Source organism: Drosophila busckii, chromosome 2R (genome assembly GCF_011750605.1).
Source record: "Drosophila busckii strain San Diego stock center, stock number 13000-0081.31 chromosome 2R, ASM1175060v1, whole genome shotgun sequence".
In the NCBI taxonomy this organism is placed as follows: Eukaryota; Metazoa; Arthropoda; class Insecta; order Diptera; family Drosophilidae; genus Drosophila; species Drosophila busckii.
This window is the reverse complement of record NC_046605.1, coordinates 16,861,708-16,887,422: the sequence shown is the minus strand read 5'-3', so window position 1 is coordinate 16,887,422 and position 25,715 is coordinate 16,861,708. Positions and strand designations below refer to the sequence as shown.

At 37.3% G+C, this 25,715-nt stretch overlaps 2 protein-coding genes across 4 annotated transcripts; one reads left to right on the top strand and one right to left on the bottom strand.

The window, feature by feature from the left end:
* Nucleotides 1-657: 657 nt before the first annotated feature.
* LOC108597614 (protein sine oculis) lies at nt 658-17,340 on the bottom strand. Of its 2 annotated transcripts, none has more exons than XM_017984252.1 (7): nt 16,659-17,340; nt 10,693-11,195; nt 10,409-10,619; nt 10,205-10,332; nt 9,193-9,297; nt 8,837-8,892; nt 658-1,116 (listed from the first exon to the last, which is right to left on the bottom strand). In XM_017984252.1, the coding sequence occupies exons 2-7, from the start codon at nt 11,044-11,046 to the stop codon at nt 675-677; spliced, it is 1,296 nt and encodes a 431-aa protein (XP_017839741.1). In that variant the 5' UTR covers nt 11,047-11,195; nt 16,659-17,340; the 3' UTR covers nt 658-674. The 2 variants fall into 2 exon arrangements, with proteins under 2 accessions (XP_017839741.1, XP_017839742.1); XM_017984253.1 differs by lacking the exon at nt 16,659-17,340 and adding an exon at nt 14,873-14,889.
* Nucleotides 6,824-7,442, top strand: LOC108597615. Of its 2 annotated transcripts, none has more exons than XM_017984255.2 (2): nt 6,824-6,928; nt 6,985-7,442. In XM_017984255.2, exons 1-2 carry the CDS (start codon nt 6,890-6,892, stop codon nt 7,384-7,386), a joined length of 441 nt encoding a protein of 146 aa, XP_017839744.1. In that variant the 5' UTR covers nt 6,824-6,889; the 3' UTR covers nt 7,387-7,442. The 2 variants fall into 2 exon arrangements, with proteins under 2 accessions (XP_017839744.1, XP_017839743.1); XM_017984254.2 differs by having other exon boundaries at nt 6,824-6,931.
* Nucleotides 17,341-25,715: the final 8,375 nt, after the last annotated feature.

Genomic DNA, 25,715 nt, shown 5'->3' with positions numbered 1-25,715 from the left:
CGTGCGTGCGTGCGTGCCTGGCAGACGGCAACGGCAACAGCAACAGCAACATGCCCATTAAGACCAAGAGCTATTAGCATTAGCGGGCTTAGCTGTCGCCGCGGATTAGTGTTGTGGTCAGCCCTGCCGGCTAATGAGCGAGGCAACAACATTTTACCTGTGCATAGGTAAAAATTGTATATCAAACATTCTCGATTTGTGTATAATTTGCATTTGATATATGTATTTTAAAAAATAATAATTATAGTTACAATGAAAATAATTTAATAGAATTTATAATTAGCATTTATATTTATATAATTTTTTGCACATTTCAATTTGATTTGCATTTGCAGCGGCTAACCGCTCTAAGATCTAAAGCCTAACTATTTACACAGACCAATTCAGATTTAAATATTTAATCTTTACTTTGTTGCTTTCTCTCGTTTCTTTATCTTTTTTAATAGATAAATGCCAAATTTTGCGCATGGTGCAAGTAATTGTTGCTGTCTCTAGAAAAAGAAGCTATCAGCATGTTGCTGATGCTGCTGCTGTTGTTGTTGTTGCTGCTGCTGCTGGCGTTGTCGCATCGCTGCTGCTGCAGGCCAATCACGCCAGTTGTTGCTAGTGGCTGCTGTTGCTGTTGTGTTTCCTGCTGTTGTCGTTGCAGAGGCAGCAGCAGCCTCCAACTAGAATCATAAGTGCTGATATTCTCCCATATCGTACATGGGCATGGCGCCCATGACGCTATGCAGATGCGAGTAGGCGACGGCGGCAGAGAGTGGCGGCATTTGTGAGGCAGCAACAGCAGCGGCCGCAGCTGCAGCGCTGCTTTTGCTAGCCGCCGTCGCAGCATGTTGCTGATGCTGATGATGTTGCAGGCTTTGCTCAACGGCAATGTGTTGCAGTTGTTGCTGATGCAAACTATTGCTGCTGTTGTTGTTGTTGTTATTGTTGCTGTTGCCATTCGGCGACAATTGCTGCTGTGTTTGCGTGTGGTGCGGGTGATGCGAGGCATGTTGCTGCTGTTGCGATTGCTGTTGCTGCTGCTGCTGTTGTGCGCTTTGACTGGACAGCATGTTGCCCTCCATTTCCGAATCGCTGGATGAGTCCAGGTGCTGCTTGTCCGTAGAGCCACTAAAAATAGATGCACATAAACAGTTAGTCAAGTATGACATAATATTTACATTAATTATTTAAGGGTAGCTGAACTTAAGCTGTTGTTGCTGCTGCTGCTCATATTTCAACAGCAGCAGCAGCAACTCCATTGCAATTTTGACACTTTGAGTGCCAAACAGATGTTTGCGGCGTCAGCATCGTTTAAATTAAAATGTGTCAATTGCTGCTACTAATTTAGCGCTGTCAGCAGCAGCAGCAGCAGCAGCAGCAACAACAACAACGATAACGAGAGCACGCATCAGCGTTAATACATTTATAAACAAATGACAAATGACAGGACAGGGCAATTGTAAATAAAACCGGAAGGAAATTGTCTGCTTAAATATAAATATGTTTTTTACACTACACGCGCCGCCCGCTCACATTTCTATAAATGGTCTCGGTTTCCATATGTGCCAGAGCAGTGCGGCAATAGCGAAAGGTGTTTGGACCGACACACCCACATGCATACAAATAAATAAACACAGCAAAGAGAGAGAGTCGCAAGGGAGGCACTCAGTGCATTATTATTATGCTCCCAAAGCGTCGTCGTCGTCGACGTCGCATCTGATTTCAGTTATTTGAGCTACGCTTTGTATATATTGCGCACTCGCTCGCACTTACACAGCGACGCAAAGTTAAGCAGCTTGACTTTTATTATTTGCGGCTGATTCTGTAAATGACTTTCAAGTGTCGTTTTTATCGCCACCGTTGCGCTCTTAGGGTGGGCGCGCTCTTCGCACTCTCTCTTTCTCGCTCTTTGATTTGCGCTCGCTCGCTGGCCCAATTCCAGACACCTTTGGGAATTGACTACTTAACTTGCTGCTCTCTTCTTTCTGTTGCTGTCGTCTGTTGTTATTGCTGTACAATTTGCTAGCACTAAACTGCTCTGACATTTTAATGGCTAATTCAGTGCATAAGTAATGCATATGTATGCATGTTTGTATGTACATGGGCATACACATATTTGAAATTCGAGCAACTGATATTATCGCCCATTGTGTTAATCTTAATCTTGTCGCGAATTTCCAATTGCAAGAAATAAAACCAGTTTCAGCACTAAAAAATTGATGACAACAACGACGACGACGACGACGACGACGACGACGACGGTCACCCCAAGCCTTGGCATTCATGCAAAACATTTAAGCGCACACTCGACAAATTTGTGGCCAGAGATCATTGGGAACGATCTGTTGCTTCTACTTCTGCAGCATCGCTTGTTTATTTTCTTTTTTTTGCTGACTATTTCGCTGATTGGTGCGCAATTCGAGCTGCAGCAACTTCTGGCCGTGGCCACATACGGCGCAGGCGCAGACTCGCTGGCAGCATCCAGCTGTTCCCTTCTCTACCATATCGGAGCAGCAATCGCGTAATTGTAGATCGAACTCGTTTGCCCATCGACAGCCACTTGCCGTATGCTCTAGTATAATTGCCTTGCTGTTCAGTTTGTTATGCCGTGTCTTATGACTGTTGGGGGGACAGAGAGTTAATAATCCCGCAAAACTGCAGAGCGAATTATTATTAGATCATCATCATTATCATCAGGTATAATGTATCTAGGAGCTAAACTGTGGTTAGCGGGCGGTATGACTGATAGATATTCTGATAGAGAAATATATTGGGCTCACATATATAAAGATAATTATAATTACTTGATAATTATTCAGAGTTTTTTTTACATTTTGTATATTATAAATACTGCTCTTCCTCAGCTTCAAATACATTTAAATAAATTCTCGAAGAGATAAATTCCCTATTAGGACCTTTTCTATATAATCTTTGATGCATCCCAGATCAAAACTATAGTGCTCTTCCATTTAGCTCGCAAGTTAAATATTATTAAAGTAAAATTGAAGCGGCGTTTGAAACACATTGTTTATTCCCAAACGAAATCGATAATGACCAACAAAAAGACAAAAAAAAAGAAGGCAAAAATGAAAGGAAAATGGAAAGCAAACGCCACCCGAAATGCAAACAACAGATCCTGTATGCCAGCAGACTGAGCAAACATAAAGCTAACCTCAAAATGTATATATAAGTATATAAAGTGTAGAAAGAGCAATGGCTGAAAATGCTAAAGTAGCCAAAGGCCCAGACGCAGCAAAAAACAAAACCAAAAAAAAAAAAAAAGAAAGAAGAAATACTGAGGCCCAGCCCAAGTTGAAAGCCAGTTGCTGGGCTCAGTCAGTCAGCCATTGAGTCAGTCAGTTGTTGAGGCAAAAGTGGGTAGCAAACACAAAGGGAAGAAGCAGCAGCAGCAGAGCAACAGCAGCAGCAGCATATAAACAATAATATCAAATTACAAGCATTTCATAGTTGTTGGTTTTTGCTGCTCTTGGGCTGTTTGCTGTCTTTTGGCTTACTGCAACACTTATTAACACGCCCCAGAGCCAGAGCCAGGCCAGACCCAGCAGCGAAAGAGCGAGATAGCAGCATGCGCGCCTACTTATATTTTCAACTGATTGCATTATAATAAATATAAATAAATAAACACAGCCAAGGACAAGCCCCCCAATAGAAACTATATATGGTATATAGGCATGTATATAAACCAAGCTTAAAGCTTGGCTGTATGTGTGTGGTCTGGCTTTAGTTTTTATTTTAAGCGACTGCTGCTCAGTGAAATGGAATTGATGCAACTTGTTTGCTCAATTGAGAATTTTATGTATATAGCATATTTTTTTTTATTATAGTTTGCAGATTCATTAGCTTGGCAATAATGCCTGATTGGATTATGTGCTCTTTTAGTTTTTTTAGAGTTTAACCAGAACGCGCAGCTGCATAGCAAGTTATATATCGATCGTTGATCGACGCACAATTAAAATGCAACAAAAATTATTGATAAACGCGCATAATAAACATAAAAATAATAAAAAACTGTCAAAACAAAGCGTAGCCAGCATAAAATACGCCACACGCCAGATAAAAAATTATTTTATAACATTGACAATATGATCTGATCTGGCTGTGAGATTTTTATTTCCCCCCAGTTGTTGTTGTTGTTGTTGTGTTTAATCTTTAGGATCTGTAGCTGGGATACACGAAGCTGAAACCGAAAGCGAAACATAGTTGTAGACAATGGCACAATGCTTGGGTACAGCTCTACTAATATCACGCTCTCTCACTCCCGCCGCAGTCTGTCTCGCTCTTTGGATGCTGCTTGTTGACCCATGACAACAACAACAACAACAACAATGCGAGCTAACAAGCAACAACAAGAACGCCACACACATGCGTAAATTAAATGATAATTTATGATCAACACCTTTTCAGTTTCTTCTGCCCAGCGCGTCGCTATCCAGAGTCTCCTCTGCTGCCCAGCTACACCGTTTAGTTGGGTGTCCTGCTGTGCACACGTCTCGAGATTTGTGTACCGATCGCGCAATGCGATAACTCAACCTGTTCATTTGACTCCGAACTTCAGCGCTCGCTCGGCTCTCGGCTCAGCTTCGAACGCTGAAGCTTGACTTTAGTTTTGAATTTTTCTTTTTGAAACAAACGCTCCCCCACGCCTCTCTCTCTCACGCTCGCCTCGCTGCGCGTTTATTTGTTTTGACGATTTATTGGCTTATAATTTTTATTAGCAATGGAATTTCTTGGAAACGACTGCAACGTTGCTTCTACCATATGATGTGACTGCCCCCCCACCACTCCCCGCTCATGCTTGATTTTCATTTATTTGTTTTCACGCTGCTTGTGTTTCTTCTGTTTTTGCTTGAGTTTGAGTTTAGTTGAGAGCCATAAACAGCTGTGAGTAGCGAACTAGTAAGAATTCGTTCATGTCCGCGTCCGTTTTGCAGATAACAGCAAATGTTGGGAGTTAAAACATAACATGCAATAATCATAATGCACTAAAAAGTGGCATGCACTAACTACAAAATACACTTTGTGGTAAGATTCAAACTAAGGCTTAGAATTTAATTTTCTAAGAGCTTATATCTCATTTTAAGCTAAAATAATAATGTAAAAAAATTGTCTGACATCAAAATAAATTAAGTAACCAATCTGTAGTGCTGCTAAACTAATTTTCCAATTATCTAGTTTTTAGCATAAAGTTCTAGCAGCTCTATAAACTTCTATACGGCTTTGTTGCTGGACTTAATTTACACCACGACCTTCTTTTTTGTAGCCCATTAAATATCAAGAGCGTATTTTTTGCTGCCACTTGACCAATGAACTTGTAGTTCTCCACTTTTATGTAAGTCTTAACACTTTTTTTTAAGAGCTTAAGCAGCTTAAGCATTTCAGAGCGTCCCCTACTGAGCAACAATAAAAGCGCCAAGGTAAACTTTGAGTTGTGCTGCAAGTGAAGCCTTAGAAATTGTACAGAGAGGCATTGGCATTGGTGGAAATGTGTCAGAGACGAGAAAACTCTGCAGGAGCATTGAAGTGGGAATGGAACGCTTGAGGTGAAGTTGAGATTTGAGTGCGCTTAATAAACAACGCTCTAATTATAGACAGGCAAATCACTTGACACTGGGGCCACCCGATGAGCGCGCTCCACATGCCAAACTAAAGATGAAAACAAGAGTGTGTGTGTGTGTGTGTGTGTGTGAGAGAGAGCGAGAGTGGGAGAGCGAGTGCACTGCAAGGGAATATTTGGCATGCCAAGCGCCTTGCGTTTTGAGGTCTCAGTTCCATACCGGTCCATCATCACCAACGACATCATTATCAACGCCATCAACGGCGGCAAATGCGTCACACGGAACTCCAGCAACAGACCCACATACACACACACAGACAGACACACAAACACACACACACTGTTGAAGCAAGAGCGAGACAGTCTACAAAACAGACGGGCCAAAAGCGCAAAATACATAATAATAAAAAAAAAAAACCGAATGTACTACAATAAAACTTATAAAAATGAATAACGCGCCAGCTTCAACGTCAACGCTGGCAGCGACAGCGACTGAGACGGCAGCGGCGGCGGCGCTGGGGCGAACGAATAAAGAACACACGCACATTTTGTGGTAACCTGATACTCTATCCAGCTACCCTCCAGCCAACCGTAGCATTCGACGAACACAAAACGATGAGCCCTGAGCAGCAGCAGCAGCGAGAGATCGACACACACACACACACACAGACACGCACACATACAGAGCTACAAACTTAAACATTTTGTGAAATGAACAACAAGCCCAACGGATTGGAACTCAAACTCAGTTGTAGGGCATGCAAGAGAGCGAGCGAACAAGAAAGAGAGAGAGAGAGAGCGCTCCAGTGTGGGGCCTGAGAGGGGGAACAGACTGGGACTGGCATTTGGAACTTGCCTTGTCGCTCTATAGAGAGTATTAAGATTTTTCGTGCTTATGTTGGTTTTTCTTGTGTGTTTGGCTGCCACTGCTGCTCTTTATATGATTATTGCCGTTTTTGTTGTTGTCTTATAAACATTTCAAGCATTGATGCCCCCTCTGTAAATGCTGGGCTACAACTTAATAAAGGTGCGCTGCGCTGCCTGTTTATAAGATCAATCAGAGCTAGCTGCTTGCTTATCTCTCAAGACGACAGTAGTTGGTTTTAAGCGAGCTCTAATGGCTTGTAAATAGATAAGTTTAAAGGCTTGCAGCTTCACTTTGTACACCAAAATATCGAATTACAATTTTGCCTTTAACCAAGCTGTTAAAATAACATCAATAGCATAGTAGACTTTTCATTTTTAATTTCAACGCCAGCAACAAAATTTTGCCAATAGACAAATTTGAAAAACCAAAAACCAATAGCAATAGCAAATTGCCCAAAAATGCACAAAACCTGGAAGAAGTCGCTGCATAAGCGCAAAGTTGTAAGCGCCTGCAGTATATTGCTATCTCTTTCTCTTACTGTTGACCTTTATAGTGGTCCACTATATCATGGGGCGGTCGCTTGGTTTACTATATGCAACCGCTTGTGGAGCATTTCTTTGATATTTGGCTACAACAATTGCCGTTTCCAACGCTGCTCAAATTTGTTTATTCCTGCTGCCTGCTGTTCTTCATACTGCTGCCAATCATATATCCCATGATGGTGATCGGCCTCTATTATAGCATATTTCAGTATGTGGGCGAGCGGCACTTGGATGTGGTGTTTCCACAGAAATGGGATCTCGTTGGGGCCATTCAAAATCTGTGGCACTTTCAGGTGACGAACAAGAAGTATCTGCTCTTTGTTACCATGTATATTGATCGATATCGTGTGATCATAACGGCAATATCCTCAACTGTCGACTATATGCGCATGGCCTGGTGCTTTGCTTTCTAGTATATTTTCTATATATGGTGCTATAATTATTTTTGCTTCAATTTGCAGTGCAATTGGTAGAATAAAAATTTTAAAAAATATATTTAGCTACCTTAGGGGATGTTTTTGATATCTATAGAAATTATAATCTATATATGAATAGTAAAAATTATGTTGAATGTTTTGTTCATATTTAGTTAGTTATTTAGCAATTTTTATAGCTGCCTATGTAACCCGAATTTTAATTTTCAGCGGGATAGCTAAATAAATAGCTAATAACCACTTAAATATGACTTTAAATTATAAAATTAAGCTAACTAAGCAGCTAACACTTAACTTAAATTGAATCTTGAATTTCACAACTATTTCTCATAGATATTATCTCAACTTTTCTAAATTGTCTCATTTGAGTTTATGCCAACTATTTTACACTCGTTGTCAGCTCAAAGCAAACAAAAAGTGCCGCTTTGTGTTTTGTGGTTTCTATTATTGTCATGGCTTTGGCTAGTGAATGCAACTAGCATAAAGCAGACAAACACAAACTAACACAGACACACACACACACACATGGAATAATAAAACATGAAAAGTTAAAGTAGCAGCGCTAAGTTCGCCGTTGCCCTGACGCGGCAACAGCCATAAACATGTATCGGGTTACCAACAACAACAACAACTACAGTAAAACGTATATGTATAGTTAAAAAAAAAAAATAATAATAATAGCAGTAAGGACGCTACGCAGTGCAAAGCGCACGTAGCTGTGAGATACTTTTGTCAGCTGTATCTGTGGCTTATATATTTTTGAAATATTTTCAAGCCTCAACTACTGCGGCCACTTCAAAACGCGCATATACCCAAATTTTCCCATTAGCCATTTTCCCATATGCATTTTCTCTGTATGTGTGTGTGTGTGTTTGCACTTCACATGACTTTCTTGCAGCGCAAACAAAAGGATGGCCAAAGGATGTTTAATATTTGAAATGTCGATAGGCATCGCGTACTAAGGCAACAAAACGCAAAGTTTCTAGTTATTTGCTTAAGCGGAAATGCAGATGTTTTCTCTATTGATTGTTTTTGTTGTGTTTATCCTTTAGCAAGGACCTATATAAGTTGTTAGTTAGTGGCCATGTCTGTTAAGCATATGAGAGAGCGCGGCTATGAAAATAAATAACAAATAAAGCAACTTGTTAATGAATTTGTCAGCGTTCGTCCATATATTATATATATTTTTGAAATATGGCCATGTCCTTGACACTAATTAGCCGCACCGCACCGCCCCCACACGCAAGCCACATTTTGGCCTTGTTACAAATAAGCCAAGTAATTGTCGTTGGCTGCATATTTTGTTGATTTTTGCTTTTGTAATGGCAAAATTTAAATGTTTAAGCATTACGCACGCCAATCAAACGCATATCATTTATGCATATATGCATACTATAATTTATTATTGTTTATATTATGCGCAACTTACTCTTTATGCTCTGCCGCGCGATCTCTTTGTCGTCGATTCTTGAACCAATTGGAAACCTGTAAATGTAAGAGCGTTAAAATGTTTTCTGTAAAAAGTTTGCCGCTATAAAAATAAACAAAATTCATCATATTCAAATGCAAATACACACTAAATATGTGTGTGTGTGTGTGTGTGTGTGTGTATGTTTGCCTTTGATTGATGACATGCAATTAACTTTTGTGCGAGTGAAATTTGCCGTTGAATTCTTTTGCAAAATGTATGCTGTCAAAAGCGCTCAAGATAAATCTACATAGCTATGTCTCTATGTGTATATATGTGCATATGTATGCATGCTCAGGTGCATAGCTGCTGCTTACCTGCGTTGTGGTCAGTCCTGTTGCCTCGGCTAGATCGCGCTTCTCTCGCGGCGATGGATACGGATTGTGTGCGTACCAATCTCTCAATACCGATCGTGATTTCTCCTGCAAATCAATAAGCAATAGGCACATATATTATTTATGCAATAGCTAATTTAATTAAATTCGCAATATGCAGTGTTTGCTATAGCTAGATAAAGTCATTGCATTATGCAGATATTTGTAAAGATTAAAAGTTTATAAAAATAAAGTAAAGTGTAAAGCAGAGATTTTTATTTAAATTGTTTTATCAAAATTATTTTTCAATTATATAATTTGTGTATATTATAAGCTAAGCTAATTTATGACATTTATTTTACAAAAGAATTTATTAAAAATTAAAATTAAAAAATTTAAATCCAATTAATTATTTGAACTGTTAGTTCTCATTTCTGGTTCTCATATAGGAAAATATTGTATTAAAATGCGTAACTACAAAATATGTATTTAAAATTATTTTGAATAGAAATTTTAAAAATTAATAAATTATTCTAATGCAAAATAGTTTCTAATTATTAACATAAACTATGAGTAAAAACGTTTTAAGAATTTAAAAACTTTATTATCATATGAAAGAAATGTTATCCATTTAGAAATAACTTTTTTTTAATATATATATTTTTTAACTAAAAGTTTGAGCTTTATTATTATGTGAAAGAATTGTTATACATTTATTGTAGAAATCATTTTTTAACATGTATATTTTTTGTTGCTTCAAATTTGATTTAAAAAACTTGCTTAATTTCAACATTTCTATATTTTTTAATCAATTGAAAACCTGCATAAATTGAGCTAAAGTGTAAACAGTGTTGATTCAGGAAATTACGCGCATAAAGGAGTCCGAACAGGAAAGCAAACAGGCGTTGCCCACAGCGAACATTTCTACGATTTCTTTTAACAAGTGCATGCTCCCCTTTCTGTATGTATGTGTGTGGAAGCCACAATTAATGTGATGGAGTTGTGAAGAACTCACCTTAAAACAGTAGCTTGTCTCCTCGCCATCCCAAATGGTGCGCGGCAATGGAAATTTACGACGAACTCGATATTTGCCCACAGCACCCAAAGGTCTTCCACGCAGTTTTTCGGCTTCCACATAATGCGCTACAATGCAAAAGCATTTTTTTGTTTTTTTTATTTGGTCCTGCAGGATAAGCAGGGGTGGGGTGTGGGGGCTCACCTTTCAACCACAGCGCTTGCAGCTTGGCATGATTCTGGGCAGAGAAATGATGATGCTCGAGCAGTCGATACAGCTCCTTGTACTGTCCGCGATGGAATGCGACGACCGCCTTGGCCTTCAGCACAGATTCGTTCAGTTGCAGTTTATCACATTGTGGCAGCGACCAAAGGAAGCGTCCCAGTCTTTCAATGTTTCCCGCCTGTTGCAACACCTGCAACAAGTTGCCAAGAACAAGAATTTGAGTGCCACTCACCAACACTCAGTTCCCCACACTCTATGCTCACCTCGCAGACGCAGGCCACCTGCTCCTGTGTGAAGCCAAAGCTGGGCAGAGATTCACGACCAGCAGCAGCAGCAGCAGCAGCGCCTCCTCCTCCGCCGCCGTTGCTGCTGCTGCTACTCTGCAGATGCAATCCACTGGCAGCCACGCCCACGCCGCCTCCATTGTGCGTTAACATATCAAGATTATTATTGCTTGTGCTATTGTTATTGTTATTATTATTGTTGCTATTGTGCAGAGCCACCACCGTGCCACTCAGCCCGGTGGGACTGTAGGGCGGCGTGTGGCGCGCCGTGAGCACTGCTGCCGCATTGGCGGCAGCCAAGTCATAGAAGTCAGTGGCGGGATGCTGCAACATGCTGTGTGTGTGTGGGTGTGTGAATATGTATGTCGGTCTGTCTGACAGAGTTCGGCTGTTCACTCAATTGCTCAACAGCTTGTGCGTATCCTTTGCTCTGATTAGTAGTCCTTAGCCTAATTTATACGTTGTCTTTGGTATATTGAGCGCTGTGGAAAGTAAATAACATTAAATTTGTTAATGAAAATGTTAAGCAAACAAGCTTATAATTTATTTGCTTTAAATCTGCTAAAAAGAATTTCTTAACATTGAATTTTTTAAGCAATTTAGCATTTTAAACTATTTTTGCATTGCAAATTCATCGCATGAGTCAGAAGCTTTTAGTGCTCAAATTTATTTATTTTTTACTTTATTTCTTGTTTTTTATCTGCATTTGCTTAATATTCAAAGTTAATAAATTAAACTTTCAGCACTACGCTTTCTATCAGAAACATTCCATTTAGTTTAGTGCTTATTTATTATTTTAAGCTTTTATTTCAAAGTTATTAATTCTGTTTTATTCCATGCTTATCTTGCTTTAAATCAAAATTTTTAAATACTTTTAAACTTAACTTAAAATATTTTTTGTAATCATTTTTTTTATCGTCCTTTGTTCATAGTTGACATTAAATAAATAAATAAAATAAATAAAAATCTAAAAAGCACAGAATCTGAACTCTTTTTTTTAAGTAAATGAAAGTTAGTTAGTTATATGGAGTTGTCTTCAAAAATAAAATAGAAATACTTGACTATAGATTGAGATTGTCTAATGTTTTTTTTTTCTTTTTCAGCTTGGGGTAATGATGATCTCTATAACAAACACAAATAAGTATTATATTCTTTAACAATTATAACAATTAATTAACACCGTCTTTAAACTATATAAGTAAAAGTTCTTGACCGCGTCTATCATAGCACGATGCTCACTCTTTAACACTTGATCTTTCTCTATAGAACTAACTTAACATTTTTTTTAACTTAACATATTTGCATTCAGTGCTTATAATTTGTTTATTTAACGTAGCTATATATTAAAACTTATGCCTAAAAATTACTTTTCAAAATTATGTTTCAAAATAGTTTATTTGTTTATTGAACAGCGTATGATTAATTTGCTTAAAGCTGTTTATAAATAAACAAAATTTGAAAGTATATGCAAGTCCTTCAGAACTGTTAATGCCAACACTCAATTAAAGCCAAAAACCGACTGTGGGTCCCTTTAATTAACTGTTCGCTAATTGCTGAGTAATTTTTCAAAATTTTATTGCCACGCTGCGGCATTAAAAACAAATGATAATTGAGACACATAAAAATTGTTGAAATTAGCGCATTATAATTGTATAATTGTGTTTTCAACAATTGCCTGTCTGGCTGAGAGAATGTTTAAATAAGAAATATTTTGAAAATTATGAAATATGCAAGACTAAAACAGTTTCCTACCCCATGTCGTCAAATGCGATTAGAGCATGCGATAAATGGTTTGGGAATGAGGCAGGTGCATGAGTTGATATGAAAACTGAAAGCACTTTGATTATATAGAAATATGGTTTTCAAAATACACACACAGGCACAGACACACACACACCAACACACACTGTGAGCTGAGCGTGGCAACGAAAATAAACTTTTACACAATATTTTTAAAATAACGCGAGAGCGCGCCAACAAACAAAGATAGAATATCTCTAACATATAGAATAACTGCAAGAATATTGTGTAAATGCATACGATAAGGCAGCGGAGCGGCCAACGCATTGACTAGGCCTGTATACAATATATATCTATCTACTATATGCACTGCCATTTGCTGAAGATCTGATGACGGCGTTCCCAAAGCAGATCGCACCTCGTATATGTTTTCAAATTCAGCAGCAACAGCAGCAACTGCGCCGCAGCGATTCGAGATATTCTTGGATCTGTTTTCAATTTTCTCTACCTCATTTGACCCCCTCATACACTCGTTGGCTCGCTCTCTCTCGCTTGCTCTTGCTGTTGTCTGCCCCAGAGAGATTATATATACAAAATAAAAAGGAAAACATTTCATTTGACTTGCTGCTGTAACAAAAATACCAACGCCAAGTTTTGCTGCTGCTGCTGCTCTTGAGTCATCGGCCTAGGCCAGTCGTTTAACCCACTAAGTATCCCCCAACCCCAACCCCAGCCCCAGCCCACAGCAACCCCTTTCGCATTGCCCTGCGCCCGCTTGTCTGTCAATTATTTTGGCTTGTTTTATGTTTGACGCAAGTAAACAAGCAAAAAATCTTTGCCTTGCTGCAAATTCGTTAACGTGAAACGAAATACGCTCTAAATTTTCAATTCTCAATTCAGATCGTGTGCTAGCCATAAATTTCGAAATCTTTATTGTTCTACATCCCATCGTACATGTGATATATGTAGTATGTATACCAAACGTACTACAAGCTAATTTTCTATAGGAATTAACTTTTAGTACAAATTATAGACTGTAGCTTGAATTTCAAATAGTTTGGGGTTTATTTGTGTAGTTAATTAGTTAGTTAAAGGTTATTTACACTATTAATTAAAATTTTCCAAAAGCTTGTCTAATGTCTTAAATTTCAATTCGATTCTAAGAGTACTAGAAGTTAGTACTTCAATAATTTCATTATAAAATCGAGCTACATTTTCAATATTCTATTATTATTTTAATTATAATTTTATTTATTTATTTTAATTGTAGCCTAAAATTAAATTCTATGGTATTATTATGAGTAATACATTTTAAAAAATATATACAAATAAAATAATAAACTATAATAATAATAAAATAATATAAAATTATGTATTTTACACACTGTTGAGTTAGCGACTTGTCGCTAGCTGTAAGATTGCTAATCGCGATTTAACGCCCGAATTTATATTATAAACGAAGTTGATTTCTTTATAATATGTTGCTTTATTACTGCCTTCTGCAGTGTGTTTAGTTAAGTTAAATTTACTGTGTTTCGATATATAATGCAATTGAGATTATGCGGCACGGCCGGCTTACGAGAACAATTGTTAAGACTTATGCGTCAGTTACGAGAGTCGAAATTAGAGTTAGAGGGAAGGGAATTATAGGCTCGGCCTCATAATTCTTAGCGAAAGATATATGGAAAATTAAAATGATAGCGAATGCAGCTGTGCAAAAGGCAAGTGCCAAAAAAGAGTACAAGCTTATGCGCCGGCAAAGACGAGCTTAAAGCTAGATCAGCTGTTGGTAGCCTAAGCTTTGGTCTTGTTGGCTTTGGATAACCAAACACACACTTTTTCAATTGATTTGACTTGACTGAATCATTAATAATATTTTTAAATATTTTATATTAAGTAATTGTTTTCTCATACTTTTAAATTAAACTATATTTTTTTTTTTATATGCATACCTGTCAAACAATTTAATTTAAATTAACTTATTAATATTTTTGATAAATTTTGTAATATTGATTTCTAAATAAATAAATGCTTCACGCTTTATAGACAAAACTTTAAGCTTACCGTTAACTGTTTATTCAATGCAATATCGAAACGACTGACCCATTGACATTGTTTTCCAACACATAAAAAACAGTTTAAACTAAAATGCTAGAATGTATTTTATCTAAGCTTGCGTTTAAGCCAAAGACACTTAAATAAGTTGCCATATATGTAGATCAGGTAGCACCTAGATATGCATATTATGATAGCAAATTAATGGCAGGCAGCTCGCGAGCTACTAAAAGTTATAGTTAAAGATTTTGATAAGAGCGCTGGCTCTAGCCTATTGCCGTCTCTTTCACACATGGCATGCACATAAAACACACACAAAAAAAGTCATAGAAATGCATTTTAATTTATTTACAGCTCGACTTACATTACTTTGAAACGTGTTAACTGTCAGATTTTGGTTGCTTTTACTGTTGATTTGTTGTAACTGTTGGAGCTTGACTTTTATAAGCTTTTAATTTGAGTGTTATTGTTATGGTTATTGTCTTTGCTTGGGCTGTCAGTTGAGCTGACACTGAAACGCGTATTCTATTTGTTTATAGAGTTGTCTGTATTGTTAATCAAATAGCCTTTGTTGGCTGCAGTCTAATTAGTTTCTAATTTAAAGCAAACGCTATAAACTTTTAGTTTGCACTTTTAGTAAAGATTTTGTTGGCTTGCGGCTGAGACAAGCGTTGAAAGTAAACTGTTTAGGTTGCTTTCGTGTGTGGCAAGTTGGCAGTTTGAGCAGCGCGGTACCATCCAAAGTCAGTCGACGAGGACTGTTTTACTGGCTATGGCGAATTATCTGCATCGGCGTCTGTGTTTACGCAATGTAATCGACAAATACAATAATTCGTAGCTGTTGCTGCACATTTGCGCTACGATTCCGCTGAAGTAAACACAAAATAAAAAATTATAAACAAAATAAAAGTTTATCAGTGCGCGCTTACTAAGCGCACTTAGTATCTATGAGATACAAATTGTGCTCAATCTAATTGCCAGCTGTGTGTACGCAAGGAATGAAAATTTGTCCACTTCTCTCTGTCTGCGCCTCTAATTTGGCTTAGCGGGGCGTGGCTGCATTTGCGCTACATTTACGTGACTTTTGAATGAAAATCTTTAAATTAGCCAAGCAACCGCATCTCATTTTATTTTGGCCGCTTTGCATGCAAATTAAATTGCAACTCGTACGCAAGTGCGTAAAATCATCAAAAGATACAAATGTACAGTTATTCGTCATGCTGCCAGCTTAGCCAGCTTCATTTCATTTTTGAGCATATATAAATATATAGTATGTATGTATGTAGTATCTCACAGATACAGATACAGTATCTGCGCGCCAACAACTGCGCTGCGCTTCACACTACATAAATCATAGACAAATGCTCGCAAACACGCGCGTTGTTTTTTGTTTAAGCATTTCCAATCTAAATGCTAAACGCAAAATCTAAACAAGCAAAATATTATAAATAAACTAAATAAACTATTTGCATGCAAATGTCGCCAAAGACAACACAACACGACAACTGCCAGAGCCAACACCCACCATGGCTGTTTATAGTTAATATCTAAAGCATTCAATTTGCATCATAAAAACCAAGACAAGAAAACAAAACAACAACAAACAGAATTGAAATTTGCTTAAAACAAAAAGCAGCAACCGCAAGGTTTTCAAACAAACTTATTTCGTTGACAACTGTCATGGAACATTTGTTTATTTATTTTAAATGCGAAATATTATTTTTGCAATTTTCTTTTTTGTCTTTGTCAGTTACTAATTAAAGTTCCAAATAGCTAACTTGTGTTAAATTTAGTGTAAATAATTAAGTTAATATATATAAAAGCTAAAGACATTATACTAATCTTTTAACGTCAAGCGGAAGCTTGCATTTATTTATATACATTTTAATGCTTTTGTTACTATTAAAATTTATTTATTGCTTTATATTTTTCTATATCAAGCTGCAGCTAAAATTACAAAATATTTTTATCAACAACATATCATGTCTCAATATATTCATAACAATCAATAATTTTAGTGAAATTGAGTACTAATTTTTTTTATATTTCAGCTAGTTTGATATGCTTTATTAAATTAAGCTGCTGAGCTTAGAGTATTTTAGTTAGACTAACTGATATTCAGACCGTCGGCTTTTGCTCTGATAACTCACCTGTCTATATAATTATAACGATGAAGTTTACAGTTAGATATATCACTGTCGCTGCTGCGTATCCGATATTAAAATTATCGCTGTTGCTTATACATTAATTAAGCTTACAGTTAGCCAGCCAAAATTTGTTGTATGTATGTATGTGTTTTTATTTTTTAAATGACATGTGCCTTTTGGGCACTCGCACTCACTCACTCACTCACTCACACATATTAGCATAAATTTCGCGGCGTGTGTATGTTGTATGTGTGTGTGTGTGTTTGGGCATAAACGAAAATAGACACGCAACTAAATATTTCATACGCACTGTTAGCCATAAACACGTGTTGCAATTTTCTGTGGCAGGCAGCACACACACACAAAATATTGTTGCCCGTTTTGCTGCGACTTGTACAAATTGCGTACAATGAGCAGCAGCAGCAGCAGCAGCAAATGAGATGAAAAACAAAACTATAGCTAAATTTAAAAACAATTGATTGCGCTTTACAGTGGCTGTCACCGCTATTTATGATACTCTTGTGTGCGCACGATTAACATTTGACTTTTGATTTATGCAGCGGAACATTTATTTATTTGCTACGTTATTATTATTAATATGGACCAACACACACTGTATGCCGGCGGAGGCCTCAAAGCCCCAAACAACAATTCACCGAAACCGACAACTGCGAACCGCACGCAAGCAATGCCAGTGAGAGACTAAAACTGAAACTCGCTGAGCCCAAAACCCAACCAGAGACCAGAGAGAGAGCAAGCAGCAGCAGCAGCTGAAGCGGCGCACACACACGTAAATCGCAATGGCCAACCAGCCAAGCAAACGTTGAGGGTGTGTTGGTGAGCCTTGGTGGTTGCTGCGAGAGTGTGAAAGCGAGAGCGCGATTGCCTGCAGTAGCTGTGGCTTTCAAACTGTGAACCGACTACACTATGCAGTCAACTGATTATTTGTTGTATGCACCAACTTGATAATAATTATTACATTTTATGTTATCTATATTATGATTTAATTTTTACATAGTATCTTGATGGTCTTTATAAATCAAAAAGCAAACAGATATAAATTTCAATGCCTAAAATAGCTGTTAAATAATTTTATAAGCTTTAATGGAAATAAGAGAAATAAATATTATTTATATATATGATATGCTCTTTACTATAACAAATTATCATACTCTAGCAGACATTGCAGTTTATCAAACATTAATTTATAATGTCTAATGCTTGTTTGTTATTTTTGTTGTCTAGTGTAAGTATCAACATGCGCAACAGAGATAGCAAGCAAACAGGTTATGTTGCTGTAACTTGATTACTTGCTTTGTATGTGTGTGTGTGTGTGTGTGTGGGACACGCCCACTGCAAGCTACCTGCTCTCACAAATAAACACATAGACAATTTACGAGTGAGCAATAACAAAACGCTTATTGGTCAGCTCAGCTCTCAATGTAATAACGCGACATGCGCAATGGCCGCCATATTGAAAAATATTAAAACTGCATTACTTACATATTAGGCCATGTACTTTGATTGCCACCCACTACCTTCCTCGCACAGGATGCTGTTGCTGCTGCTGCTGCAAATATTCCTTGCGCTTTAATTGCAATTACTACTCACTTTACGGCGGTTGTCATTGCAACAGGAATTTAGTGAAATGTGCGTTGTATTTGATTACACTTTGCAATTATGCACAAATATAACGAACTGATTAACTTTTCATTTGAATTTGAATTTCATAAAGTGGTGGGGGCGTTAGGGTTAAGTGCATTTGTATTAAAAGTGTAGACCACCCAAATGAAGATTGCAACGAAATCTAGAAGCCACAATCTAATCCATAAAGCAAACTAAACAAAATAGTTTTGATTAAGCTTGAGCTGGGCGCCAGTTTGATTACAAATTGCTGCAGTTAATGCTTGCCACAAAAGTAGGTTCAACTAATTGCATATCGATTACAGTTGCATACTAAAGAATAAATAAGTATTTGGCGCCAGTTGGAACCACAATGGAGACCCACTAACAATAAGTGTTAAGGGAATTAGAAAATCATCAAATTTACATAATAACAGATCAGGTAACAAACCCACAGACTGGTCAATAAAACAAACAGCGATCAATGACAACACTTGGAAAATGTCAAAAGCTGCATAAACAAGAAGGTAACAGCAACAACAAGAACAACAACAATAATAAAAACCACAACACAACAACTGATGCTCAAATATGTTAATGAAAAGGAATGCGATAAAAATCTTGTACAACATGAATGAGAAAATGATAAACTTGTGGTATGCCTAACAAGCCACATGCTGCAGCCAGCCAGCCAGTTAGCCAGCAAGAAAGAAAGTAACAGACTCTCAGCTGTTGCAGCCTTCTTGGCCCTAACATTGGTGTTAAAAATGAAGATAATAAAGCGTATGGGAGCACGCGCGCATATTTAAGTCTCTAGGAAAACGACGTCACCTGCTGTGCCACGGCCCGTAGCCGGGTGGCGACTCCAACTGTGACCCGCAGTCTCGAAAAGTGTTTGCGTAAACAATGCCCCCGCGCCAGCCCTGCTGCCCCATGCAATGTGCCAGCTAATGAAGCCAAAGGCGCCCTTTCCAAAATAAAAGTATTATTGGTAAAACTAACTTTTCATAATCTTTAATTTCTTGTTAGCAGCACATTGTAAATCATTTCAAACTCTCAGCTTGGCCTATTATTAATTTAGTTGAAATGATTATTAATTTAACGCCATTAATCTGTCTGCTTAGCTTGAAACGCTGCTTGATGTCTGCCCCAAAGTGTTGCATGTTGCTTGTTGTGGTACGTGTGGGTAATTAGGCACCTTACAAACTTCAGAGTACTACAAATTATTGCTATATAACATTTTAGTGTTTTTATTGCTAATGAATATAACTATTAAAGACATTTTTATATGCTACACAACATTTTCGAAATTTTATTACGATGAATTTTTTAAGAGTTTCAGTTATATACCAATACAACAATAGTGCGTTAAACAGTTAACTTTTAGATTGATTACATAATAATTATTTCTAAAATTTAAATAATGTTTATTATTACAGTATTTAATTTCTTATTTATTGCCCTAAACAAAAAAAGATTTCCAAGAGGTTTTAAAACGAAAAGATCTTAATTAGTAGCTAGGACTAAGACTAAATATAGCATGAAAGTAATAAAGTCAAAAAATGCTTATTTTCTTTAATTATGAATAACATTTATTAGATTTTTAATATTCTTTAAATTTAGCATACAAATTAATTTATTTATTGGCGACAATACAAAACAATTTTTACACAATTTTATAAATCTAAATTAGAAAGTAAATTTATAGAAATAAGTCATAGTTAATAATTGTAAAACATGAATTTATATATTGGGGAATTAATTGCTGCCATCTAAGAATAATTTTGTTTATATATTTACTTGTGTGAATAGTGAATTTAAATTAGCCCTTTGTATTTGTAATTTTAAATGGAAGGTGCATAAATCTAAATTTTTTGATTATTACATTATTTTAATTGCACAACAATGCTTTATATCGTCTGCGAATATGTATCCTTAAAACATCCCTATAAGCCGCTTTTCAAGTTCCTTAACCTTGCCATAATTGCTGCTAGCGGAGCCAGCAGCATGTCTTTAACTTTCTAGAAGCAACAATTACGCGCAAAAAACAATAACAACAATAACTCGTACATGAACACGTACGTAGTGTACGCCTACCGGAAATTTAAAAGTTTATGCCACCTTTTGCTCCGCCTCTGCGCACTCACACACACATTCACACCCTCTCAGCATAAGTGTGTGTGTGTGGCATAATTGTAGCGGCCAATTCAATTATGGATGCACGTTTAGCGCTTCCAAAAACATGATTATGCAATTGCCATGTAATTTGCCACAATTATTCATATTAAAAATGAGTTAAGATCGGCAGCAAACAGAGCGGGGCAGAGCGTGTGTGGCAGCGTGTGTTGTGGCAAGTAAGCAATTTTCACGCGTAGGTAACTTTAAACGTTGCTTGGGTGTCTGTCTTGTTTCTCGGCTTGGCGGCAATAATAATCGCCGACACATAAATATTACAAGCATCTGACAACTGAAAATTATCTGCTTCACTCACGAGCCATTTAAATCAATTTTACACTTTGAATTTCACAGGCGGTCAACAGAGAGGTATCGAGGTAAGTCGTAAGGATGACGGCGCAGGCAGGAGCAGGGAGCCAGGCGACTGGAAATTGAAATTTATTGAAAAAATGATGACAAACGAAGGAAAATAAGCGCATGCGGCAGAGACCCAAGGCAGCTGCAAGGTGGTCTCCCCCCCCCGATACCACCAACAACCCCGAGGGGTGTGTGACATGAGAAGCTGAAATTTAAGGCACAGCAATAAGAATATATGGTTCAGATAGGCACTGATTAGGGTTGCCAACTTGTGCAAACTTTTGGCACAACTAAATGACGTAAATCGTAAAAACTCAAACTAATTTTTATTGATTTTCTTGAATATAAATGAATAATTTTAAAAAGTATTGTATATTGTATTTTTCAGAGTGTATTGAGGTACCCTTTGGTGAATTTAATATAGTGCTAAACCAAATTAAAGTTAACCTTTTATCTTTGTTAATAATGGATAGACTACTTGCCAGATTTTTTCAACAGTCTCAACAAAAGCTAAAAGTATTCCATTATTATTTAAAAAAAATCCTCGCCGCTTTGACAACCCTGGGACTGCGCTTGCTTCACATTTCGCTTTGGTGTCATAAACGTTGCCAGGCCATCGCTTGTGGGGGGTCCCCCTTCGTGCCGACTTGGACACTTTGCAAAACGTTTAAACCAACAATTACGCGAACATAAATCAAACAGTCGAGTAGAGTTGGCGGGCGAGTAGTCAGGCGGGCGGTCCAGGCGAGAGAAAGAGTACAAAAGTGAGAGAGGAGCAGAGTCGCGTGCAGGAATTGGAGCCAGCGCCCAGGCTGCTCAAGATGTAGATGGTGTTGCTGTTGCTGTTGAAGCTGCCGCTGCTGTTGGTTGGCGCGCCTGTTGCAGCCGCGATGATGACGATCTGGCAAGAAGAGGCGCGCTAAATGTGCCTGGAATGCTACACCAGCAGCTATCAGGCAGCCAGGAGAGAGAGACTGAGAGAGCAGCCAGCAGCACACCAGCTGCTGTCACAACGGCAACGCCTCAGTTGCCACAAGTTGCACGGTTTCAAGTGTCAATAAATAATAGCGCGCCACCATCCCCAGTTGCTGTTGTGGCTGCAGCCGTCGCCTCGCGGAATTTGCTGATCTCGTTGAGATTAGCTAGATTGCAGTTGATTCTGTTGGCCAACAGCGCCGCTGTGAAATTTAAATAATTTTCATATTAATTAAACACTTTAAAAACAATTTGCAATGAACGCCAAATTAAAGGTATTAAGTGTGGGTGCCAACGTAATTGGACCACAGGAGTTGGAGATGAAATGATGAGATGGGAGTTTGGTAGAGAGAAGTGTAAAGGGAAATACTTATAATTGAAGAGAAAAGTATGAACATTCAATAAATGTAAATTGAAATAGTTTTCAGATATAATTGAGCTAAAGATAAACCAAGCTAAGGAAAAGTTAAGGCAAAGATTATTATTGTTTAATAATTTGTTGTTAAGCCTTATAGGAAAAACTATCTTTATACACTCTGTACAACAAAGATTAGAGTAATTTTGAAGCTTAGTCAAATGAGACTTGAATTAATTGTGTTTATATCCTCTACTAAATGTGTTTGTGCCATCAACTATTTAAGAATTTAGACGACTTAACGATTTATATATTCGGAGATGCCTGAGCTGCATTTTTAACTTTTAACTGGCTGCTTAAATGTTTATATTTGAATATAATCTACTTACATTTATAATTTGTATTTGATTTAATTTACTTGCATTTTAAAAAACTCTTGCAATGCCTTGAAAAGTTTTTCAATTTAAACATCACTGGCATTTATAAATAACCAATTTCCTTTCAAAAAAGCACTCGCTACCCGTATTTGGCTCCCAAAGAGCAAAACCCACACACAAACAAAGCCAAAAGATACTGCCACGAATTGAATCCATTGTATAAATCAATGCCACAAATACACAAAAATTGAATTGTGGTCATGCCTGGAAGGCGCTTTGACCTCGCTGGCAACTGTTGAAAAAAAAGGCTGCCAAAGGTGTTAATATTCAATTAAAATTCTAGCTATATAGCCAGTCGGCTGACTAATAAATTAGCGCTCAACAAGCCTCTTGCCAATTTCAATTTGTTTTCGTATCATTTTTCTGCCTCTACACAGAGCCTGACTGCAGGCTCTCGCTCTCTCTCTCTCTCTCTCTCTTTCTTTCTCGCTCTTGGATATTATTTATTGAGCTGCGCAGGTGGCAAAAGCTGCGCAAAGGCAATCGAATTGCAGCTTTGGTTGCTGCAGTTTTTAACCAAATGGTGTGAACTTTTTACGCAGTTTGAGCTAGGCTTGCATAGCACTTGTCCAAGCTTATAATACAGTGAAAAAAAATAGGTAGCTGAAATGAAAAACAAAGAGCTTTAGCTAATACAAAAAAAACTATTTGAATTTATCAAAAAGCTGGTCGCAAGCAATATTAACAAAGTCTGTATATAAAATATACAAATATATAGTTAATAAAATAGCAAAATATGGCATAATTTTAATATTAATCGGAGACTTAGCCATATTAATACACATTAATTCAATATAATGTTTTGTATTAAATTAGTTCCACTTATATTGATGTATAGGCAATAAGTAAATAAAGAGAGTAAAAACAATTTGGAGATCTAGAATATTTATTTGAAATAATACATATTTGTTTACTTCATTAGCCGCAACCGACATTGGCAGACCCTATAGGCTAAAAATTTTAGCCTAAAATCGTTTAAGTATTATACTTTATTGTTAATACCTTGCAGTAGAATTCTATAATATTTAGTAGATTATTTGCACGTTTTCAACTTGTGTTCAATTTCTTAAGAGATCTTCGTCATCAGCCTTAAACTTGTGTTCACTTTCTTAAGAAATCTTCATTATCGACTTTTCTCAGTGTAGCTAATTTAATAAGCAATTCAAACGCTTACACTGCTGTCAACTGTTGGCCTCATAGTCATAACTAAGCCGTTCGTTTCGTCTAAAACTTGTGTCTCGTGCCAGTCTCTGCGTGTGATCTTGTAATCGCTGTTGAAGTTGTAAGTTTGTTGTACTTACAACCGAAAGACACAACATGATATCAATTTAAAGCATTTGACGGCACATATCGTGGCCAGCAACAACAACAACAACAACAACAACAACAAGACATGAATCTACAACAGCGCGATATTTATCGCCGATATTGAGTTTGTTTGGAGTCTCGCCCCATTTGGACTTGGACTTGTATTTCGTGGTGTTTCGTTTCGTTCGTCTGCGTCGCCGCATGCGGTCTCCTCAAGCGCTCATCCAAATCTGTAAAATGTGACAGGCTGCCCGGTCGGGCGTATACTGAACGCACGCACTGTATGTGCAAAATATCAATTGGCTACCAGCTGGGGGGTCAATTGAGGTGATAAATGTGCGCTGATTGAGTTTTAGCCGTAATTAGCTGCAATTGTTTAAAGGCACGTGAGCTGAGTTCAAGCCTTAAAAACTATCAATTATAAAGTTTTAACAATTTGTAGACATGATTTGCTTGCTTAACTTTGAAAGTCAAGAAAGAAACAATATAATTTGTTTAATTTAAAATATTACAGAAGAATAAGACAACAATGATTTAAACCATTGCAATTTTATAATATCTTTATTTAAAATTAAGATTAAATTCATTGTGCAATTCATTATTTAATTTTTTATTTGTACTTTCCTTTTTTCTTTGTTTTTTTTTATTATGTTTAGTTCTGCAAAAGTTGTAAATTAATAATTATGACAAGTTTTTAATTTTTATTCCTACTTAACCAGTTTAGTGTCTTAAAAGTCCTGGCAATGTAAGACAAAAATAATTAGAAATTATATTTTCCCAACATCAGTCGAAAGTATTATTAGAAGAAATACTACAAAAGCATTATTTTGCTTTAAGTCCTATATTTTGATTTGTTTGTTGTAAATTTTGTAAATTTTATAACTTAGTAGAAGGTACTAAGAAGCTGTTTAAATTTGCAGTTTCCCTCAAATCAGCTTAAAGTATGTGTCATGCTATTGACAATATTTTTATAAAAATTATAGTTTTTCCCAAACGTCAGTCGAAAATATTATTAAAAGAAATGCAATAAGCAATCTGTTGCTTATGAGTAAATCAAACGCTCCCACACACGAGCAAAAATGTTCACAAAACTTCAATAAAATTAACATGCTCATTATTTATAACTAAGCGTTGCCAAGAAATGCGCAAGGTAAAAGTACTCTATGCCATTAGAAGCATTAAAATAATTTCGAAAGACATAAATTTTGAATTATGACCACACAACATGGCTGCGAACGAGCAGCACGATGCAGGCGGCGCATATAAAATAAAAGGAAAAAAGTTTGAAATCAATTTAGAGACGAGTGTGGACGATGGTGGGAGGCGGCGGGTGGGGAGGTGTGGCGTGCGCTGCAAGTGTTTGCACTATAATTATAAACAATTTCAAACGTCTATGTGGGATCGTGCTGGGTCCTCCCCCCACACGCTCCACATAGAGTCCATATAAACGGGGGAAGTCCACTTAAATTGATTTATGAGCGCCTGATCGCGCGCATTTGTCAGGCCGTCGGCAGTTTTGGCAGTATAATGTCCGGGGCCAGTTAGTTGCGTGTAGTTGGTGGTGGTGGGGGGTCCAATTAAATTTGCATAAATGGGCGCACTTCTAGACAGTGGGCGTGTCGAACGCTAACAGCTGCTTGCTACTGTTTAGGCCAGGTAAACGCAAAATATTGTTGCTGTCTTTGATTGTTAACCCTCGTCAGCGACTTGTCTGTGGCCTAATTTTCCGTCTACCCTTAACAAGGCCAAGGGTCAAGTAGGGCAGGTCAAGCTAAGACAATGTGTGGTTTAATGAAGAGCTAAGATTTTTATTTCTCAGGCTCTCTCATT